General features: G+C 40.1%; 1 protein-coding gene across 1 annotated transcript in view; it reads left to right on the top strand.

The window, feature by feature from the left end:
• The window catches only part of loxl2b (lysyl oxidase-like 2b), a 69,746-nt gene that overhangs the window by 14,947 nt on the left and 31,451 nt on the right, over positions 1-23,348 (top strand). The window contains exon 4 of the mRNA XM_017709264.2: positions 19,971-20,182. Coding sequence (XP_017564753.1) covers positions 19,971-20,182 — 212 coding nt within the window. The remainder of the gene's footprint in view (positions 1-19,970; positions 20,183-23,348) is intronic.

Raw genomic sequence — 23,348 nt, 5'->3', positions numbered from 1 at the left:
CTGTAAGCACATGGATTATAAGGGAGGCCCTGATTGGGGTTAACTGCTGTGCTGGGCGTTTTTCATTTCGTCATCTGTTCTTTATGCGTTACATCACTTTTTCTCTCTGTCTTTTCTACTAGAGGTCTGCACAAAGCTTGCGGTCATGCCTGACCTGCGGAGTGATTTGTGGACAGGTTGCCTGTAAAAAGCTAGCAGGTTTCGGGTGGTTGCTAGGGCTTATTGGGTGGGGTGGCCCTGAACAGTTGTTAGCTATTGTGAAAGTGGAAACAAATAAGCCTCAAGTATGTTGCAGTAACACTTTAGTAAAGATTACATGATGTGTAAACATAGTGAAGATAAATAACCTCAAGATTTGGTCTCATGCTAAAGTTTGGGCGCCCTGGTGAAATTAAAAATGAAAGTTTTGTTTTTCGTTCTTTTTTTTTTCTGTTGTTGTTCTTGTTTTTTCCAAATGAAAAGTTAGCACATTCGTTCAATTAATTCTCAGTTTTTCTGTTTATTTGATGAATTTAATATACTGGGGAAAAACAGAACACAAAACGGACTGTGCAAAAGTAATGGCACATTTATGTTATATGTTTTATAATGTACAGTCTGTTCAGAAAACCATGTTGTATTGTATTGCATTTGACATAATTTAGTATTTTCAGTTATTCAAACATTCATTTTTGCAGCTGGGTTTGTGGAGGCCTAAAGGGTCTAAAGGCTATTACACCATGTAATGGGGTTTAGTAGCAATGCTGTATTCTAGGGATGCACAATTGGCCAAGATAGGAATTGGCAGATTGGCAGTATTTAAAAAGCACTTTATTATTAGTTTATTTGTGTTATTTAAATTGTTTTAATAATGTGGAATACTGAAGTCCTGTCATGTATATTGCATGTGTGGCCAATAGAAAGCGCTGAAAATGCAGTAAAGCAATGGCAAATAAAAAACTGGCCATGTTGGCTGTAAAGAACTGGAATCAGCTATTAAAAAATTGAAGATTCTTGTCTCTCATCTCTTACAAAGGCTGAACACGAGTGGGTAAAGACAAGGACTATAGCCCAAAGTAGACGGGAGCAGGTCGACATAACACGTGGCTGAAGCGGGCCAGCCCGGGCAAGAACAGCGGTAGGTTTTTCAGGCAGGTGCGGGCAGGAACGGCACTAGATTTTGCGGGTGCAGGTGATCTGTTGTTGAAGTAGGTGGTTGCGAGCATTAATGATGAAGTGTCTACAGATCTCTGTTTCCTACCTCTTCTGTCGTTCTCTTTCTAAAACAGCATGCCATCTGGAACTGTATGTTCTGGGCCCTGAATGAACTCCTCGCTGTGAAGAACCCTGGCCTTCGTCCTCGAAAATGTAGCTTGAAACCACAACCATATGGCTTTTGCGGATCGTGCCCTGTAGCAGGACTCTGATCCGTGTTATTCTTTTCTAGCCTGGCTTTCTATTGCTTCGTCCATTATGAGCTACAAGCAGCCTTTCTGCCTTTCCTGGAACTGGCCTTCAGCATCATACAGGCTCTTTAGTTCCAGCTTTTAGCCAGGTAAGTGTGTGGTACAAACTCCACAGCTCTAGGTAATGATATTGGGTAAGACACAAAGAAGTCTAACTAAATTAAACTGAAATGCCTGAAAAGTTGTAGGTATTGATTGGGCACATATGTGGTACAAACTTCTGTTTGTAACAAAGTGCTGTGTAATTATTTTGGGTGTAAAAGTCAAGGTAGTTATATGATGTAACAAATATTGTATACGAATACAGTACAAAGAGTCTTATATAGTATGTACCTGTTTATTACCTTTAAGTAGTAAGTAAGTACATTTTATTTATATAGCACATTTAAAACCAAAGTGCTTTACAATAAAACAAAAAGAAGGATTCCCACCTTCTGAACACCACTACCATACATTCACACAATGGTATACAGACCTCAGTCGATCAACGACTGCTGAATGCTAATCGATAAAAATGTGTTTTAAGCTTTATTTTAAAAACAGTCACAGATGACGCACGCCTGATGTCACTTGGAAGACCATTCCAAGGTTTTGCATCAACAGCAAAAGCACGATCCCCTTTTTGTTTAGGACGAGACCGAGGTACAGTTAAAAGTGATTGAGACGCAGACCTTAAAGATCTTGAGGGCACATATATACAAAGCATGTCCTCAACAAGTGCCTAACCATTCAAAGCTTTAAAAACCATCAATGCTATTTTATACTGGATTCTGAAATGCGCTGGGAGCCAGTGTAGACGCTAAAATTGGCATAATGTGCTGTCTTTTCTTCGTACCAGTTAACATTCTGACTGCAGCGTTTTGAAGTAGTTGTAAACGAGCCAGAGATGCTTCGTTAATTCCAAAAAACAATGCATTATAGTAATCCAGTCTAGATGTCACAATGGCATGACTGACTTTTTCCAAATCTGAAGCATTAAGACATAATTTTAACTTGGAGATGGTCCTAAGCTGGAAGAAACTAGCCTTAACCACTGCATTTCTTTGCTCATCAAATTTTAATTCCGTATCAGAAATGACCCCAAGGTTTTTAACTTGTGTTTTTATAAAACCCAGATTTTCTTTCAAGCTCTTGGTTACTGTAGGGGGACCAAAGAAAATAACTTCTGTTTCACTATCATTCAGCTGAAGAAAGCTCTGGGTCATCCAATTCTTAATATCCATAATACATTCATTGAGTCTTCCTAAGGAGTAATGATTTCCAAGGTATAAAGATAAATATAGTTGTAGATCATCTGCATAACAGTGAAATAAGATGTTATGCTTTCAAATAATTTGGCCTAGAGGGAAGCATGTATAACAAAAAAGCACAGGGCCTATAATGGACCCTTGTAGAACCCCAGATCATGGTCGCAGATGAAGAGAAGTATTTCCCAATGGTAACAGAAAAGGTTCTATGTTTAATATAGGGGATAAACCAATTTAGAGCCAAACTGTTGACCCCAACACAATGTTCCAAACGCTCAATAAGTATATCATGATGGCAAAGGGCTGCCATTTTCAACCTTGACCACAAAGAAATCCAGAAAAGCTTTACAGTTATTTAGAGACGCCTTTGGGCCGTAGCATGTAGCTTAATCTTGACTGACATTTCAGTGTTAGCCAAAATATGTATCTCATTTTTGTACCTCATACTTTGTCAATTAGTATCTAGAACTTTTTTTCATCTCAGTGTAATTTAGTTAGACTTTCTGCATTCTTGGTTGTTTTCCAAACTAATTTCACAACACAGTAGAGACTTCAGCCCACACTTAACTCAGTTAATATCTAGAACCTGTTGGGCATTTTAATGTGATTTAGTTAACAGCCTAATTAATAACCAGCATGTTTACCAAAAATGGTGCACAGCAGTTTGGAGACTGTATCCCATACTTACTCAGTTGTTATCTAGAACATATTTGGCACTTCAGTGTAATTTAGTTAGACTGTCTCAGAACGTAACATCATGTTACCCAAATTATATAGTATATCTCATATGAAGTAAGTAAATATCTAGAGTGTATTGGGCATTTCAGGGTAATTCAGATAGACTGTCAGAGCTTACCGTCATTTAACCAAAATATCTAGTTCTTTGGAGACTGTACTCCACACTTGCTCCCCCACACTTGCTCAGTATCTAAACCTTGTTTGGGGTTTTAGTGTAATTTAGTTAGGCTGTCTTGGAACTTATCATTGTGTTAACCAAAATAATGATCTAGTACTTTCTAGTCTGTACATCATACTTATTTAGTTAATTTAGGACCTGTTGGACATTTCACTGTAATTTAATTAAACAGTCTTAGAATGTACCATCATGTTAGCCAAAATAAGGATCTAGTACTTTGGAGTCTATGTTTGCTTAGTTAATATCTAGAGCCTGTTAGACTTTTACATGAAATGTAGTTAAATAGCCTCACAACTTACCATCATATTAGCCAAAATGATGATCTAGTACTTTGGAGGAATTTTGGAATCTATACTTGCTCAGGTAATATCTAGAACCTGTTGGATATCTCAGTGAAATTTAGTTAAATAGTTTCAGAACTTACCACCATGTTACCTGAAATAATGATCTAGTACTTCGGAGTGTATACTTGCTCAGTTAATATCTAGAACTTATTAGTGTAACTCATCTCAGTGTAATTTAGTTAAATATTTTCAGAACTTACCACCAAGTTAGCTGAAATAATGATCTAGTATTTTGGAGTGAATACTTGCTCTGTTGAAATCTAGAACCTGTTGGACATTTCAGTGTAATTTATTTAAACAGTCTCAGAACTTACAATCATGTTAGCCAAAATAATGATCTAAAACTTTGGAGTCTATACTTGCTCAGTTAATATCTAGAACTTCTTAGACATCCCAGTGTAATTTAGTTAAGTAGTTTCCGATTTACCCTCGTCTTAGCCAAAATAATAATCTAGTACTTTGAGTCTATACTTGCTCAGTTAATATCTAGAACCTGTTGGACATTTTAGTGTAAATTTGTTGAATAGTTTCAGAACTCACCATCGTGGTAGCTAAAATAGTACTCTAAAGTAATAGGTAATCTAGTACTTAGGAGATTTTACCTCACTCTTACCTGTGTAATAGCTAGAACTGTAAAGGAAAGTGTTACCGTGTTGCTGTAGACTTCGGTGGGACTTTTTCTTCATTATTGCATGTTATTTCACCCATGAGGCCGTTTTGGTCTGGTTTTAATTGTGTTAACCAGCTGTCTATTCAACAAAAACGATAATCATCAATTAGCACAGTGGCTCACGGCCAAAATTCTACGAGCGCTGGGAGTGTTCCACACCACCTGAGCTATTAGCACATGCAGCGTGCCTCTGCCCATGTAAACAAGCCTGCTTATTTGATGTGGGAGGAAGGAGATCCCTGGGGCTTCGCTAGGGAGGAAAGGCTGATGGCAGTTCAGCTGCAGTAATGCAAGCACTGCTTTAAAATCCAAATTAAATGGTGTAGCAGAGGTGAAAGCTGGCAGGAGCCTAACTAGGCGGGTTTGATTACAGTCCCTCTCTGGTAGTGTTAGTGTTTTGAGAAGACTGCCTGGAAGGTTGTAACCAGATACTTGTATGAAGAGGTCAGCTGAAAAGGTTAAAGGTTATTTCAGGTACTGCCTGGGGAATCCTCTCAGGTCCTCGTGAACTACAACAAAAACAATGGCTGCTTTTAAAATAAGGGGATCTTGCCTCAGCTTGTGTGCGTTTGCTCAACCCATTTTCACAGATTCCCTCACTGTCACTCATGGCTGTATTGGTTCCACATGTTGGGAGTTAGCTAAGGCAAGATTTACTGACAGTAAAACGCAAGAGTTTCAGTACACGAGGACAGTCGAGATCATGTTTTCAGCCGTGACAGATTACAAGCACACAGGCTTGCCTTGATTTCTCCAGCTGTTTTCCCTAAGAGCTAATAATGCTCTTGCAGGGCTGGGTGACAGAGCTTGAGATATATATCTGAACCCAGTAGGGTTTGGTCTGGACTTGAGCTGATGATGATATTATCATCAAACTTTGATTGTTTCCCTCTGTTGCAATTGTCAGTCAAGTTTGAATGATTCTTAAACACACAATCTGTGGCTTTAAAAGGGACAGTAGCATTTCTACTTGTTTCTCAGTGTGTTTTAACCAAACCATACGTAAAAGTACCAAACCATACCAAGAACAACTGTCCCATACCAAAACCTACTAAACTAGGCCACCACACTAAAAACTTACCAAAAAGTACCAAACCATAGTAAAATCTATCAAACCACACCAAAAACTACCAAACTACACCAAGACCAATCAAGCCAAAAACTATCGAATTACACTAAAAACTTTATACCAAAATACACCAAAGCTATGCTATGAAACCACACCAAAACTACCAAACCATAAGAGGAACTACTAAGCCATACCAAAAACTGTCAAACCAGTCCAAAAACTGTTAAACCACACTAAAAACCTAAAAAACATACCAAAAAAGTACCAAACCAGCCCAAAAACCTAAAGGACACACCAAAAGCCATACCAAAAATGACCAAGAACAACCAAGCCAGACCGCAAGCTACCCAAATCAGACCACAAGCTACCACAGCCAGACCACAAGCTACCACATCATCCCAAAAAATACCAAAGCATAAGAAAAGCTGCCAGACTATATCAAAAACAACCAATTCATACCAACAACAACCAAGCCAGACCACAAGCTACCACATCATCCCAGAAAAAAATCTAACCATAACAAAAGCTACCAAATTCTAACAAGGACCACCAAAGCAGACCAAAAACTAACAAGCCACACAAAAAGCTTCAAAACTGCACCAAACCAAAAAATTACCAAACCATTCAATCACAAAACCACTTGCTAAATTTGAGGCCCTTATTGCAGTAATGGTAAAGTGCGCGGCCTTAGCTCCTGAACGTTGTCAAGATAACTTCATTCTGCTGCATGTGATGACATTGTACATGCCTTTCACCTCGTTGGAGTCTTCAAGCAGTCCAGACTCACCAGATTACATAAGACGAAGTAGCTGTCAGTTGGCGCCGTGTCTGGAATTGACATCGGCACTCCTGCAAAATAATCCAGGCTGTTACTGTTGATTACTGAGTAATGTGTAAGAGAGCAATAGGGGAATCTAATATATGTATTATTAGGGTTCTTACGATTACCAGCAAAATCAGTGTAATGACTTTATATGATTTCTGGATTAAATGCGAGTCAGTTAGCCTGTCAGCTGTCTGCTGAGCTTGTCGGCCTAGACTGTCTATACACTCACTCTGCAAACGTTTCATTTCCCGTCAGATGCTGGAAACCGAGGGCTACAAACCAGATCCTGATGGTGTGGGTTTCTTCTCTTTATGAAACTCTTTATAAAAGAAATGAAACTTAGAATAGCTCCCCCTTGTGGAGAATCTGCTCAGCAGAGCTTTAGGCTGAGGAGACACTGTCTGTCAGTCAAATCGCAAAGTAAGCCAGTTTATTGAATAAATTTGAGTTGAGTAACCGCGACAGTTTATAGTTTTTATATAAGTTCAGCTGTAAAACAGTTACATGCAGTGAAAAAAGACCCACTGGACGTAGATCCTAAAAACTAGTTTGTCGTGAGCTGCGACTGTATTTAATGTTAAGGCCCTGTACGCTGCCTCTGCTGGGACGTTCACGTTCACGTTCTGTTTAAGGAGAAATGTTTGTGTTTACATGTTCGTGTTTTTGTGGTATCGTTTGTTTTTGTTTTTTTTCTTTCCTTCTCTCTGTGGTCTATCCCTCTCCCTCTCTGGCCTCTCTCTCTTTCTCTCTCTCTCTCTCTCTCTCTCTCTCTCTCTCTCTGTTTCTGGTCTTTCTCTTCTTCCCCATACTCCCTCTCTCTGTTCTCTCTTTTTTCTCTCTCTCTCTTTCTCTCTCCTTCTCTCTCTCTCTCTCTCTCTCTCTCTGTTTCTGGTCTTTCTCTTCTTCCCCATACTCCCTCTCTCTGTTCTTTCTTTTCTCTCTCTTTCTCTCTCCTTCTCTCTCTTTCTCTCTCTCTCTCTCTCTCTGTTTCTGGTCTTTCTCTCTCTTCTTCCACATACTCCCTCTCTCTGTTCTCTCTTTTTTCTCTCTCTCTCTTTCTCTCTCCTTCTCTCTCTCTCTCTCTCTCTCTCTCTGTTTCTGGTCTTTCTCTTCTTCCCCATACTCCCTCTCTCTGTTCTTTCTTTTCTCTCTCTTTCTCTCTCCTTCTCTCTCTTTCTCTCTCTCTCTCTCTCTCTGTTTCTGGTCTTTCTCTCTCTTCTTCCACATACTCCCTCTCTCTGTTCTCTCTCTCTCTCTCTCTCTCTCTCTATCTGTTGCTGGTCTTTCTCTCTCTTCTTCCCCATACTCCCTCTCTCTGTTCTCTCTCTCTCTCTCTCTCTCTCTCTCTCTCTCTCTCTCTCTCTCTCTCTCTCTCTCTGTGTTTCTGATCTTTCTCTCTTCTTTCCCATACTCCCTCTCTGTTCTCTCTCTCTCTCTCTCTCTCTCTCTCTCTCTCTCTCTCTCTCTCCCTCCCTGTAGAGTGGATGAGCATATGTGTTTTGTCACAAGCTGTCTCTCTCTCTTTTTTTCATTCCTCTACTCTTTTTCTTTTTTTTCTCTCTCCAGCAGAGGAGAGAGGTTCACCACTTGTGCCTCTGTCTCCTTCCCCGACTCCACGAGCCTTTTTTTTTCTTTTTGAAAGAAAAAACCTCCCCGGTCTCCTCGCAGGCCGCCTTCTGTTTCAACAGAAAGACAAGTCCTTACAGATCGATTTCCCAGCTGGGGAATAACCCTCCCCTCTCCCCATAACCCCCCACCCCATCCCCGCCCCCAGTCGTCCCCACAAGTTACAGAGGAAACAGGCCACATGTGTTTCTTTTCTTGTTGTTTTGTTTCCAGTGATAAACTGCCAGGCTAAAGGTACCTGTTTTCCTTCCTGCTCTGCTTCTGAAACAAGCAAACATCTTAATGTTCAAGCAGCCGATAATATCTGACGCCGATCCAGACTGAATGACCTGCCTTTAACCATGCCTGAACTACCGGCACTTCTCACTGGTAACAAATTAAGCGTGATGTTATTGTACACGGATTATTCCCCATTTGGAGCTCACTGAGTATATTTAACATAAAAGTCCATCATTCATGTTTGTATATATGTTTACACTCTCAGTGTACTTTAATACACACTCAATGCATTATTTCAGATCAAACTTACACTCTCAGACAAAAAGGTACGACACTGTCGCTGGGGCAGTGCCCTTCTTGTCACTGTGGTGGTACCCTAAGGGTCCAGCCCCCTTGTTTCATGACTCTACCCCTGATTGTCTCCACCTGTGTTTCCACCTGTCCCTTGTTTACCCTCTGTATTTAAGCCCTGTGTTTGCCCCTTGTATTTGCTGGTCTTTGTTGGTGTCGGATGTTCTGTTTGTTCTGCTCTGCTTGTTCTGTTGGATTCTGGTTTGTCTGTCATGTCTGTCCCCCGATCTATCCGTGTTGGCTATGTGAACCTGGACCGTTTAGACCATGACCCTGGATTGGGCCCTTAATAAATCTCGTTTATCTCAGCACGTTACATGAGGGAACATTTACACTGTTTGTACCTTGATGAACAAATCATGTACCCACATGGTACCTTTCTTTCTAACAGTGTAAGTGTATTTAAATTCTAATTAACCTGAGTGAACATGTATTAAATGCTTTTAGTTACGTTTTGAGTGTTTTTTTTTTTTTTCAAATAAGTTAAACGTAAGTACGTTTAAGTGTGCAACTTGTAAATGTAACTGTTATAACAGTTGGGATGTACCATAAATAGACTACTGCATGTACTGGTTCACTTCCGTGCTACTTATTGAGTTCTACTGCAATTGAAATGCACTTAAATGCTTTTTGAATTATATTTCAGTATTACTAAATACATTTCTGTACATTCAACAAATTTGGAATGTATTTCAGTGTATATTTCTGAAACATAATTAAGAAAACATGTATATGGAACTCATATACATTACAACTAAAATGTAGTAAAGCACACTTAAAAAATATTGCATTAAAATATATTTCAAAATAATAGACTTAAGTTCATGACACAAACATTCTTTTGAGTAGACTTCAGGATGTTAAGAAATACATTTGTTTAAGTGTTCAAACTCGCAGAAAACTAAAGTATGATTTTAAATATTGCTTTAAAAATATACATTTGGAAAAACGCTGAAACGTAAATTTTAGGTGAATTTCCATAATATAAATGCGATCATTTTTAGCATGCTGTATATGCTTATGCATGCTATTATTGTACGTAAGGGTCCTTTTTCACATGAGATATTATGGTGGGAACAAATTGAGTGTAACATTTCTAAACTAGTCAAGGGTTTTGTGAAGGCAGAGCTCAAAGTAGGGGGCAATGATGCGCTCCTCAGCTTTATTCTCGAATAACAAGCCTGTTGTTCGCTCCAATAGCGACTGATAGTGTTTCACTAGCAAGTTTGTTTTGATTGTGTTATCATTTGTAGTCTACTGGGTGTTAAAAGAGTGCAGAATTTGGGGTCAGGTTTACCAGGAGTGGTACCATTGTTGGCAGTGGATTTCACCCCAAAAAGTTGTCTCCAGACTTATATGGTTAGAAATCACTACACGAGACAAAGAACACAGGTAAATTCATAAAACACGCCAAAGAGAAGATTAAACTAGAAACAGAGACTATAAAATAAAACTAGGAACAAACACAAAGAACTGAAACTAAGGAGAACTAGACTAAGAAAAATGACAAAAACTAAAAGTACAATCCGACATACGATGTGAACCTCTGACGGACAAAGCTAAGCAAAGCTGAAAACAAACATTGGGCCCCAAAAGGTGCTTAGACATACAGAAAATGTTCATTGTGTTGGGAAATAAAATGTCAAACTAAGTGGTATTTATTTTTAACAGACCGTTTCAAGACTGTAATTTTCTTTTTGGCAAAGTGTTCTTTCAAAATGTAGATCGTGGGTTTCAGATCATTACTATTTGAGCAGTTTCTTTGACCTGCGTAATCCAAGTCAGGTTGGAGTTCCTCGCAAGGCTTCCTCCAAATGGTCTACCTTTAGTTTGATGTTGTTCAAAAAATGTTTTTCCTCTGAAATAAGATTTTATTAAACATGTTTTGACGTTGAACTTGATTAAAGTTAACCAGTCGTTAAATACCTGTGTTGAAATACTTTTTGGGACTGCTGTTTTACAGGGGAACAGATAAGAAACACCTGGAAGCAATTACACAGCAGAGCTACCGATAAGACATAGGCGAACACAATAACAAGGAGATCAACACAATTGTGTAATTGCACTAAAATAGCTATGTAACCTGTCTAGATCTGAAAGGATTAAGCACTATGCCTCTTTTTTAACCTCAGGACTTCACAATGGGCATTACAACAGCTCGTAGACTCTTTCTCAGCAGCCACTTCCTCTGTTTGACTGTGGTTTCTGCTGTTTTTCATGTTTTGGAAAGTCTGAACCTTCAGTAGATAATGTAAGCAGTTACACAATGACTGCTTATATTGTCTACTGCTTTATTATCAGATCGCACGCTGCATTTACTTCACGTCCCCGTGTTTCAGTACAGTTTTTTCATGTACTGTGTTGCTTGTTTTCTTTCATAGCCATCCACATATAACCTGCCTGTAAATTACTAAATATGGAGGTTAATATCCTCATATGCTCCTTCATGCAGCTGCATAGATCCCAAGATTTCAGTTTGCTTGATTTCATGCCATCTGACTGAATCCAGTCCTATATTTTGCTTTTTTTGTTCGCCGACCACAGAGTCAAATTTAGATTTTGGAAACACTTGCTTTAGCATCAAGTATGGTCAACTGCCAGGCGTAAATATAGCTCTGTCTGGACGCTGAGATGACCACTTCATATAACCTGTCATCTGTTTCAAATGACTTTAAGACGTTGTACTTGAGGCCACAGTATTTGTTCTTTAAAGGTAAATTAGAGAGATTTCTTCCTATTTCAGCGGTTGAGCTTGAGAGGTTTAATGGTTGATTGTAGAGAGTCAGATGTCTTCACAGTGGTGGTGATAGGAACCAGGTGTCACCATGACTACAACACAAATATAGCCATTATCCAAATAACCAGTGAACCAACATGTGTCTTCTGAGGTCTATATGTACTTCGATGGTGGTAAAAGTGGTCTGAGTCTTTTGGGACTATTTTACCTTAGAGCTCCTTGCATGCACGTCTCCACCATGAATGTAGTTGAACAAGACCATTTTAGACAACTTTTCCTCAAGTTGCCAGACAGTGTCAGTGACCACCACCTCTCTCCAACTCTCTCTCCAACGTCTTTGTTTACATACGTTTTGAATAGTGCTGTAGCTAAAATAATAGAAACAAACCAAATGATTCATTCTCAGTTAATGTATAATAGCCTTTAACCTCTTAAACTCCTTGGAACCACCGGTGGTTCCAAAACACACTTCATTACAATTCTTCATAACTTTAATATTTCATAAGCTACATTCAGAAGCTGGGCGTCGTATGAGGCTGTGACTGTCTTCTTTCCAGTCAAATAGACAGTGATGTCATTTTAAACCTTTATAATAAAAGAAGCTGAACTCACAGTTTTTGTCTCCTGAAAGTCGACCCATTTTTCTGGGCTATAAACTGTAAACAGATGACGTTTCTTCAGTGATCTGCCCTGTAAAAAGTACTTTTATAAAAATAAGACAAAGAGTGTCTAAGATTTTTGGCTTTCAGCAGTAAATTGTAAGCATATAGCGATGTGTGTAGACCGTAAAACACATTTACTGTTAATTTGAGAGGAGCTTTTTACAATAAAATGAACAAGTAAATAAATATTTACACTTATTTTATGAAGTTACTAAATCATTTGACTTACGATTTGTTCTTGTAAATTCAGATAGACAAACCAAAATATAGCCTCTAGAATAAGAGGTTTATTTCCTACGTAGCGTCGCTGTCAGAACAAAAATAAATAACTTTTTTTTTAACAGAAATTGATTGATTTTAAAGCTGCCATTTGCTTTACAATGCTTCAGAAATACTTGGGGAAAAATTTTGTTCTGTTAACTTACATTCAAATTTACTCCTTTTCCTATAAAGTTACTATTTTGAAAATACAATGTTTTGTCCCGACAGCAATGATAGTCATATTTATGCACATTTTTGCTGGTAGGGGGCTTTTGATTATGGCTTAAATATGTGCCGGGTTATGAGCTGAGGGGCTGCAGTCTGTAATATGAATTTATTAGATTAGGGTGTTGGGTTGGGAGTTTTTCAGACTATATTGTACGTCTTTATGTATTAACATCGCACGCACAGACTCAAAAAGAGGGTCTGGCTTGATGTTTAGGTCTTTAGTTCCCTCATATCCCTGACACATCCTTTACGGAGTTTTGACTAAGTTCTCTTTGAATCTAATCAGATTCATTAATTCAAGGAAGGGGTCGAGAATGCTTGCCACGTTTGTTCCTTCTCCTGTAAAGTTATCATTTTGGTAACTAGTCAATGGGTATATTTTACCTATTTTACTGATATGGGGCTTTTAATTAAATTCTATTATATTATATTAAATTACATTTTTGCATGTGCCCTGAACTGGCCCAGTCTTTCAGCAGTTTTGGGCCTTTTGGTCTGAGGCATCTAAGACCCCTGGCAGTCAGGGCTTAATCCACCCCAAGGCAGCACATTCAACTTTTAGAGGCATTAAACTCTTTAGACGTCTGGTTGCTTTCACCACCACTGTCGACGATCCTGATTTCTCTAGAACGGAGCATTTCACACCAACCACTCTGAATGACCTTGTTTACCGTTTAGTTATGCCGAAAAATTTGAAAAATCTGTGGAATTTTGCTCATAGGGCTCCATAATAGTCGACGTATTGATTGAAATAGCAGTCCTAGCTTCTGTCATCAGCTGAACACTGAAGAAATTCACCCATTATATCACAGTCAAACAAACCTAGTTGCAGCATTTGTCCACTGGGAGCTATAGCAGATCACATGAATAGCTCGCTGTGCACGCTAACCGAACTCAGATGTTCCTGCTGGGAAGTTCGGGAGCGTTCATGCAAATCACAGGTGTTCAGGAAGGCTGACAATTCCTGAGTGTTTCCTCCCAGGGTGCAGGTGCAGGGCAGCAAAATGTACAAATTGCTGTTCTGTCATAGAAAATTATCATCTTTGTTGGCTTTAACAGCTGCACAAATGATTCTGCTGGTGCCTTTTGTTATCCAGCTTAAAAACATGTTTCTTGTTTGCATAGTTTGTGCTAATGATTCATGTTGTTCTGTCAACCACAATCCATCATAAGATGCCATTGCTCGCCTCCTTCTGAGCCCCTTGTGTGCATTCCAACTGTAATTAAAGGCATACAAAAACTCAGGGCTATGTACACCACCCCATGACTGTAATGCTAACCATGGCATAAATCTGGCTGTATATCTGTGTGAGGTATTGGATTAGGGAGCGAAAGTAACAGGCTCAATGTTTAGGCCTTGAATGCAAAATCAACCGTATACTGATGAGGATATGATGATAATAGATAATCAGTTTTGATTGAGTTCTTGTTGAATTCCCTTTTAATATGCTAGCAATTATCAGATTCATCCCCTTGGGGAAGGGGCCCAAAGCATAAGCTAGAGAGCCTGCAGTTACACATTTCCACCAGGGAGGTCTCCAAATCCCCTGAATTGTAGTGTTCTGAGACTTTACTGAAAGGGTGTCCAAACCTTTGCACCTGCCACAACTGCTGTTTTTTAAATTAATCAAAAATAAAGTAACTGCAGGAACGTTTGCAGAAATCTTTTTTTTTTTTTTTTTTAAGTTTGCTGCAGAGTTTTACTTCAAAAGTCAACACAGTGTGTATTTTGGCCAGGGGTATTTTGGCCTGCTCAACTCGGATCCACCAGTGGAAACACATCATTGTCTAAGACACTCAAATGAAATGCCCAACATTGTTATTTATTTTCCATGGTTCTGCAGATGACCTTTTTTTTAGGTTCTTATGTTCTTTTCTTGCACTTTTTTCCATCTGTCTGTCTGTTTTTATATAATCAACACAAAGTATGTATTTGTACCAGCTGTTCTTACAAGTTTGGCCTGCAGGCTTGTTTGCTGGGAAGCTGTTTCTTACTGTAATGCCTTGATAGTTTCACTTTTATTGAAATAGATTTTTTTAAATAAATGAATGCATTTTTAAATTTGTGAATTAGTAAAGAGACTAAGATTTGCTAAAAATGAATGATAGATAATATCACTAGCTCGTCTGATTGAAAAAAACTGAACGCCCCTGGATGAAGTCATTTGGAAGCTGAAAGGGTTGGTTCTTATTGGTGATCTTTGATCAAGTTTTAACCTCTTTGTGCCGTCAAATTAAACGCTTCAGAGATTATTTATTTGCCCAAGATGGCTGTTTGGCTGCAGGTGTAGCAAATATTTTGGTAGCACATTCAATGCAGTGTGCAAAGCCAGTACACCACTTTTTGATGGGGACTTATCGATAAATAATGGTGGGGAGCGCTGCAAACATGCTGCTGAGCTCATTTTCAGTTTTTTTTTTTTGTGTGATGATGCTTTACAGCTAATGTTTAATGTCTAAGAGGAGAGCGCTAACTGCCAGTTCTGTTAAATCAGCTGTTGTGTTCCATTGGCTGAGGAGTTTGCCCTTGTATGCATCGAGACAGTGGCCAAGAGTAATTTTTCACCCATGTTTCAAAGGCTTCTTGGCCTGGCCGTCTGAACAATGCTACATCACAGCTCTGATGCAGCCTGGACCAGCCATTTGAGCCACACTGTACTGTACTGCAGCTACGAGTTGACATAGTGACCAGTCACGTGTTCTACGCTACATTGCAGGTAGGTATTGCTGCATTGCAGCTATGAGGCTGCGTGGACCGGTGGTGTTCACCTATGGGAAGACACTACCCCTCTGAGGCAAAGGATGCTTCCAGGCTTCCCAGGCCGGCTGTCTATGTGAGGCTACACTTTAGTTGCGGGACCCCCAGGCAGAGTGAGATCTTCCCCCGCAGCTAAAGACTCTTTCCAGGCTAGCTACGTGACTCCGTACCATGGTCTACCACATGTGGGAACTTTGTGTATATGTGTGTGTGTGTGTGTGTGTGTGTTGTTTTATTTATTGTTGTTTCTGTATTTTGTTACTTTTATTAAGATGTCTGATTGCACAGAGCCGTTGAGTGTAACAAACGCGCTATTTGTACAAAAACTCGTGATGGCGTTGACCTCCCACTTACGGATGGCTGTGGCATCACTCTGGTTCCCAACTAAACCGTGAGACTGGGCAGCTATACAGATTTGTTATTTGGCAGGCTTCTTGTGACTTGCATTATCTTGTCTTACTCTGCAAATATAGTAACATTTGTGCTCCAGTGGCACACATATTTGAAAACAAAACACACACTTTTATTCTGGGGTGACTTAGGTCAAAATTTTCTATTAAATTAAAACTTGGTCTGCCTTTAAAATGTGGAGCATATGCAAACATTTTGCTGCCATTGTAAAGCTCAGATTGTGTTATAAGGCTAAGCAATGTATTACTTGGATACCGTCTCTGCTCAGCATGTTTCCTTCCACAACCACATTCTCAAGTCAAGACTCTCATTCCATGTCCTTTTGGCTCTTATGAAACGCTCATGCTCTTCTCACCCTCCTGCTGTGGTCTGGAAGAAGGAAGAGAAGAACCCCTCTTGCTCCCTATGGTGCCTCTTTTCTTAAGCGTCAGGAAAGCCATGGTTTTTGTTCCACGGTACTGCAGACAGTCATGTAGGTGGTGGTGCTGTGGGGAGGCGGGGCAGGTCAAGCTCTGGAAGGCTTAAGTTGCATTTTGCTGAGCGCTGCAAATTATGCCGTCTCCCAGGCTTCCAGAAGCCCGGTCTGCTCCAGGGCCAAAGAATGTAGGTCCGCTCATTCCCCTCCTTGTGTGGCCTCATGGATAGTATGCCTGATATGCGAAGGATGCTTCTGGTCACTTTTTAATAGACTTGCAACAAGCAAACTTGTTCATGCTACTGTTTCTAGGACAAAACCAGTTTAGAGGTTTTATGAGATCTCAGTTGAATAAACTTGGATAAAAGGCCAAAGATCCATTGTTAGATCAGTCAAAAGCGAAAGAAAACCTGATGACTTCTGCCAACTGAAAAATACGTATCTATAGTTTTTAGTCTGCCTGTTGTATTTAAACTCTAGCACTGCTCTTAAGCCATTGTTAAGGTGTGGTTGGAACCAATAGGGTTAAGTTCATGAAACAACCAAGTGAAAATGGTCCAATCAGGATGTTTTTCTCTTTGGTACCTAGGTAGATACAGCCAAGCAAGCTCTCTTGTGGTAAAGCTTTCAGGAGCTGGACATAAGGCCTAAAAAAGATAGCTATGTGCCTAAGTTCTAAGTTTTAGACACCACACTGCCTATTAATATGAGCCATCATCTAACCAGGTTTCACGTAGTTGTTAGGAATGGAAAAAACCTAGGTGTAATAGTCGTGGTTAGCCACTTGCTCAATGGATAGTTCTGTCTAACAATGCTAATATGTCTCACAATTAGCAAAAGATAGTAGCTCCACCTAAATGAGATGTATTCTAGTCCTTACCTTCCATTCTTTTTTAGCCATATTAGAATTCTTTAGTGACACATTTGTTCTAGTTCGACTTGAAGCTGCTAATTTGTAGTAGGATGGCCATCATACATAATTTGAGGTATCAAATTTAAACAATTTTCCTTTTTTTGCAGCATTAGTTTAGATCTGGAGCAGGCCAACTTTCCTAACATTAGAACTCAATAGTCACTCAACACTGTTAGGATTTGCTAAATTGTAGTACTGTGGCAAAGTGGCTCTCATAGGTGACAAAGCATCATCTAGGAACTGAAATTTAATTGACAGAGTCTGGCATCTAGCAAACACTGGAACTCCGTGGTCACCCAAATATACCAAATGGCTTCTGTAAAAAAATCTCAACAACAACTTTTTTCTTAACCCGCTCAAACCACATCCAGGTCTTCATTAAGGTCTTGCAGACTTGACAGGGTGGTTTAGGATGAAGTATGAAAAACCATGAACTATAAAAATGAACAGAACTTCACTGTGTAGCGGAAGACAACAGGGTCAGCATCCATAAAGCACCTCAGGAGTACGAGTGTACATCGTTTTATCTCTAAACTTGTCTTCGCTAAAAGGACTTGAATCTTGGAAAAGTGGAAAATTGGATACGTTTGATTTTTCTCCACACTGTTCCTTCAAGACACATGCACGCAAAGTGTCTCGAATGACCACAGCTTTGGCCCAGTCACATTTCTTCTTTTTGCCCCACTCCTTGTTTTCAAGAGTCACCCAACCCCTTTATAGTTATAAGGGGTAGTGGTTGAAATCTTGCCCTACGAAAATAGGACCTTCAGTTCTTCCTTAACAGTTACTAGCACTGTGCTTCTCTGCCAGTCTGCAGGGTAAAGTTCAGCTCTTCACTGCTGGGCTTTAGTTTCATTTAGGGCATCATATGAGGGGGGGGGTATTCGCCGGCTTCTTGTTCGAATTTTCCCGTTCCACCTTAAATGGAGCGGGATTTACATTCTGGCACTTCAGGCATCTGAACTGCTGAATTATTTAAAGTGGAACGGGGAAGTTAGCTAGCTAGCTACCGGAACATTAGCATGCTATTAGTTATTTTTTATGCTTGTTACGAAGTAAATGACCATAATACACAACGTTAAATGACATTAAACCAAGATAAAACAATGGTTATCGTAATTTTTAATGGAGAAAATTCTCACATTTGTGGGTTTCTTTGGTCGCTCTCACCGCCATCTTGCCAGTTTTTCTTTTTTTTTTTCTTATAACACTCCATTTGGAGTCTCTGAAAAACCTCCGTTTGGAGGGTCATGTAGCCCCAACGTTTCACCCTTACTTCTCTATCTCAACACAAATCAGGACATCCTACCCTAGACGTGAACGAATTGGGATTGGCCACCTTTCTGTGGCTGAGTTAGGATTGTGCTAACGAATGAGTACATGAGAATCAGGGCATCCTAAATTGACCCCGGAAGGCCGAATCGAACCCTCAATGCCTTGTTGTTTGGCCTGACTGGCCAACCAAAACAGTGCCATCCCAGACAAATTATACATGCTCTTTTTTTCATTGTGTCTTTTGGATCACCATTTATCCAAACTATTTTTCTTCTGCGAGTGTGTGTCAATCTTCCGTCCGATCGTTTTCTGCTTTGCCACGTTCCTTCGGATTTTGCTAAAAGCATTTTATCCCCTGGATTGCTGTAAAATGCAACATTTGCAACAGAGTGGCTTCACAAACGTTGCAGCCGATGGCTTGTTTTTAAGAACGTGAGGAATCATAAAAGCTATTGAGTAAACTGCCAGAGTTTTACCGGAGCTGTCATTAAGACCCTCGCAGAGGTTCCAGCTGAGACTTACGTAACTTTGGTGCAATGCACAACACAGACGTTCAGGCATTGGAAACTCTCAATAAGCTTTTTTCCAGAGACGGTTCTGTTTATAGGAAAAAAACGAAACCTCACTGGAGCAACCTCATTGATTAAAGCATTCCTCAGACTTTTATAAAGGAGCGAAGTGCTAACGTGGATACCAGCTAGTGCCTGCTGGCCTGAACCGTCAAGCTCATAGTGCTAATTTACCGCAACTAGTTTTACTTCTTTATTAGCAGTGCTAGCGTTATGGAGAGGGGCACAAACACACATACAATATGGCCCAAAGTATGGAGTCGGCCCCCTTAAACAGCCTCCACTCTTCTGGGAAGGCTTTCCACAAGATTTTGGAGTGTGTCTGTGGGAAATCAGTCAAAAGAGCATTTGTCAGGTCAAGGCCTGGCTCACTATCAATGTTCCTGGTCATCCCAAAGATATTCAGTCGGCTTGAGGTCAGGGCTCTGAGTTCCTCCATACCAGACTCATCAAACGGTGTCTTTATGGAGCTCACCCTTGTGTGCAGGGTCATAGGCATGCTGGAAAAATCAAACGGTTGCCACAAAGATGGAAGCAAAAAAAATGTGTAAAATGTCTTTATGTGTTGTAGTATTAATTCAATGGAACTAAGGGGCCTGAAAAACATCCCCAGACCATTATCCCTCCTCCACCAAACTTTACTGCTGGCACTGTGCATCCCAGTAGGTAGCGTTCTCCTGGCATCTGCCAAACCCAGATTCGTCCTTCAGTCTGCCAGATAGTGAAGTGTGATTCATCACTCTAGAGAACATAATTTACATTGCTCCAGAGTCCAGTGGTTGCATGCTTAACACCCCTCCATCGATGCTTGGCATTGTCCATAGTGATCTTAGGCTTGTGTGCAGCTGCTCAGCCACTGAAAAAACCCATTTCATGGAGATCCCGATGGACTGTTCTTGTGCTGATCATTCTGTAGTCAGTGATGCAACAGCGTTTATGACTGTATGATCTGTTCTTACTCGATTCCTCAGTTGCTGTTACTAGAATTCTAAACTTTAATTAATACTTTTTTTTTTACCTCTTGCCAGAGTTTGAACATCCAGGTGGAGGACGTGCGCATTCGGCCGATCCTGGCGTCCTACCGGAAGCGAATCCCAGTGACGGAGGGCTATGTGGAGGTGAAGGATGGTGGGAAATGGAAGCAGATTTGCGATGAGGAGTGGAGCCCAATGAACACCAGGGTGATCTGCGGCATGTTCGGCTTCCCCGGAGAGAAGAGATACAACGCACGTGTCTACAAGTCAGTATACTCAAGCCTACAGCGTCCCTTTTACAGCTGTTCACATTTCACATTCAGGCTTCCGTGCCTTTTCGTCTTTTTGATTCCATTATATAAGCAATATGTTCACAAGTACTTTAGCACCTAATGTGTTCATCGACTCTTTATTGCCACATTGATTACTGTAAGCATTCATAATGACTATGACGTTTAAAATATAGGTAGAGTGATGAATTTAAACAAGTTCCCATTTCTCAAGATGTGTTTGAAAGCACAGACAGTGTTTACTTTTTAGGTATCCTGAAGAACTTTCACACAGAGACACTTGTTACAGATTTAACGCAGTGAAACCTTCACGTCAAGTCCAATGTTCTTGTTGTACCCAGGAGCTGAAACTCTGCAGTAGCGCTTTGTGTATGTTGTGGAGTTTGAGCCCTTGCCTCAGATTGGAGCCCTTAACATTAAAACAAGCAGATGAACTACAAAACCTGATATGAAAGACAGCATCAGTGGTAATATTTGTATGTTTAAAACGTTTTGTTTGTAAAATTTCGTCTCAGTTCTAGTTGTTCATTGAACTCTCACTTAATGGAAACCGTATGTTCAACTCATCCCAGGGAATGCAGCTCCACTGCTCCACAGTCCAGGGCTAGGGGCTTTATAGCCCTCTGAAACCTGTGTTTCCAAATGAAAAACAATAATATTTTGCAATAATTTTGTACTAATCTGTCACAAAAAAAGTGTTTATCAGTAATTTTGTCCTTTTTTCCAGTCGTTTTTTCAAACCTATTTTTTCAAACATCTGCTTTATTCATCAGACTATCACTTTAATGCATACACCTCCAATCGATTAATCTTAGGAGTCACTTTTCTCAGAATTTCCCTTTATCGCTGGTCATTTTCACTGAGCACAGATACAAGATTCATCGACGAATCAATGTAAACGGTAAACACGTCCACTACCCACAGGCTCCAGCAGAAGTAGATGGATGAAGGGAAGAAACACATGCAAGTTTTCCATGATCGCTGGCTTTGGAAACTGCTGGCTATCTCTTTTAAACACATATCCAAAGCACTGACCTGCACTGACCACTACAGCTCGCTGGGAAAAATGTCTCCAGTGATTCTTTTTATTCCTCTGTCTGCAAATACAGAGATTTTTTGTGCCGAAAGGAAGAAATGACATGAATCTTGAAGATCAGGCCCGTGTAGAACATTCTTGTAAATTTAAAGCATCTTGGAAGGACATTGTTCGAATCTTTGCTCTGGTCCTGTTGCGTTCCATACAGCGGCTGTAACGTGCAGCTGTCTGAGGACCTGTAAATCACAACCTTTCTTTCATTACCATGTGGAAACCTGGTCTAAAACCTCCTGTCAGCAGTTAATCAGGAGCATGAGATACTACTGGTCAAGAGTGGAAAAGAAGCTCTAACTGGATGTCTTAGTTTCAGAGTCCTGAAGCTACGTGCCTCCTTGCACACGTCAAAGGCCACAAAACGTTTTCCTTAATGCTCGTCCGCTGTTGTACAGGCACAGAACCAGCACTGCTTTCATAACTCAGCAGGATTTGGCTTCTGCTAAATGACCTCTAGATTCTCGGTGGACTCGGTGGACCTACGTTCAACTTTGGAGGCACCTGCTCCGCCAGCATTTCTTCGGCAGTAAAGCGTATTAATAGGGAGTCGCTGGAGTTTTGAAAACAGCCTTAACTCTTCTGGGAAGGCTTTACAACAGATGTTGTAACATTTGTTGTGAGGATTTGATTGCATTCAGCCACAAGAGCGTTAGTGATATTGGAGGATCAGTTCTGGACACTCCAACTCATCCCAAAGGTACTGGATGGAGCTCCATTACTCCAGAGAACGTAGTTCCACTGTTCCAAAGCCCAGTGCTGGTGGGGTTTATACCCCTCTAGCCCACACTTGGCATTGGACATGGTGACCTTAGGCCTCCAGAGCGTTCCATTCTATCGGTCAGTGCTTTTTATATGAAGTCTGCTGTGGGTACTTATCACAAGGGTTGTCTCGATACTTCCGGACTTATACACTTATAGCTTATACACTGACTGTCAAAAGTTTGTGGACACCTACTTTTTCAGTGTTTTTAATAAATGACCATGCTTCTTTATGATTTTTAACAACTGAACATTAAACAGAAACCTTTTTAGACTTTGCCAACTTACGAAACAACCCATAAACGTCTTACCTTGGGAGCAGTGTCAAACCTATTCATTTGTGTGAATAGGTGCTTGCTGTGATGTCAGCACGTATTACTACTCAAATATTTTAGGTGTTTAGGTTCGAATAGTTTTACTTTGTGCTTTTGAAAGTAGTTTGAAAAAGAAAACTCGGACGAATCATTAGGCAAAACCTACACCACATACCACCTACCTGAAGCTGAATATACCCAAATGATTAGCACATGGCTTTTTTATGCTAACAGAATACCTTTACAGCTGTTATCCTATCCAGGTCCACTCGCGGATGGCTAGGGCATCGCCAGGAACTGAACTTACAAGTTCCTGAGGAGACGATTGTCTTACTCAGGTGGCAGATGGAAACAAAGTCATAATAATTCCCATTTTTGATTCATAAGGAGTGACTGAAATTGTACCTTATATTAATTTGGTAACATTTAAAATTTAGGTTTATTAGACTCACAATTGAACGCCGCAGCCTTAAGCTAATAGGTTAGCAACACTAGCAACAAACTGTTCATACTTATATAAGTGTATCATTCTATCTATCAATCCATCCGTCCATCCATCTATCGTATCTATCTACATCTGTCTGTCTATCTATCTGTCTATCTATCAGCACAGCACAGATGATCTAGATAAAGCCACCATACACACTTTTAAAAAGGCAATCAAAGAACGTTTCACACGAGTAAAAGGTTCTTTGCATTATGAAAGGGTTCTTCAGATTGATGCTATAGATGGGTATAGAACCTTTGTAGCACCGAAAATGGTTCTGCTATTGCTACGATATCAAGCTTGTTGCAGTAGAAGAACCCATTTTGCTGCTTTATAAAGCAACTTTTTTCAAGTAACAAACTCTTTATGGGTGCAGAAACATCTACAGCACGTTTTCCAACAATCTGACGAACCAACCTGTTCATCATGCCAAGGGATCTTCTGCGTGTTTGTGGTTCCACATAGAACCATTTTCCTTACTAAAGAACCCTT

Source organism: Pygocentrus nattereri, chromosome 20 (assembly GCF_015220715.1).
Source record: "Pygocentrus nattereri isolate fPygNat1 chromosome 20, fPygNat1.pri, whole genome shotgun sequence".
NCBI lineage: Eukaryota > Metazoa > Chordata > Actinopteri > Characiformes > Serrasalmidae > Pygocentrus > Pygocentrus nattereri.
This window is presented reverse-complemented; position numbering and strand designations above follow the sequence as displayed.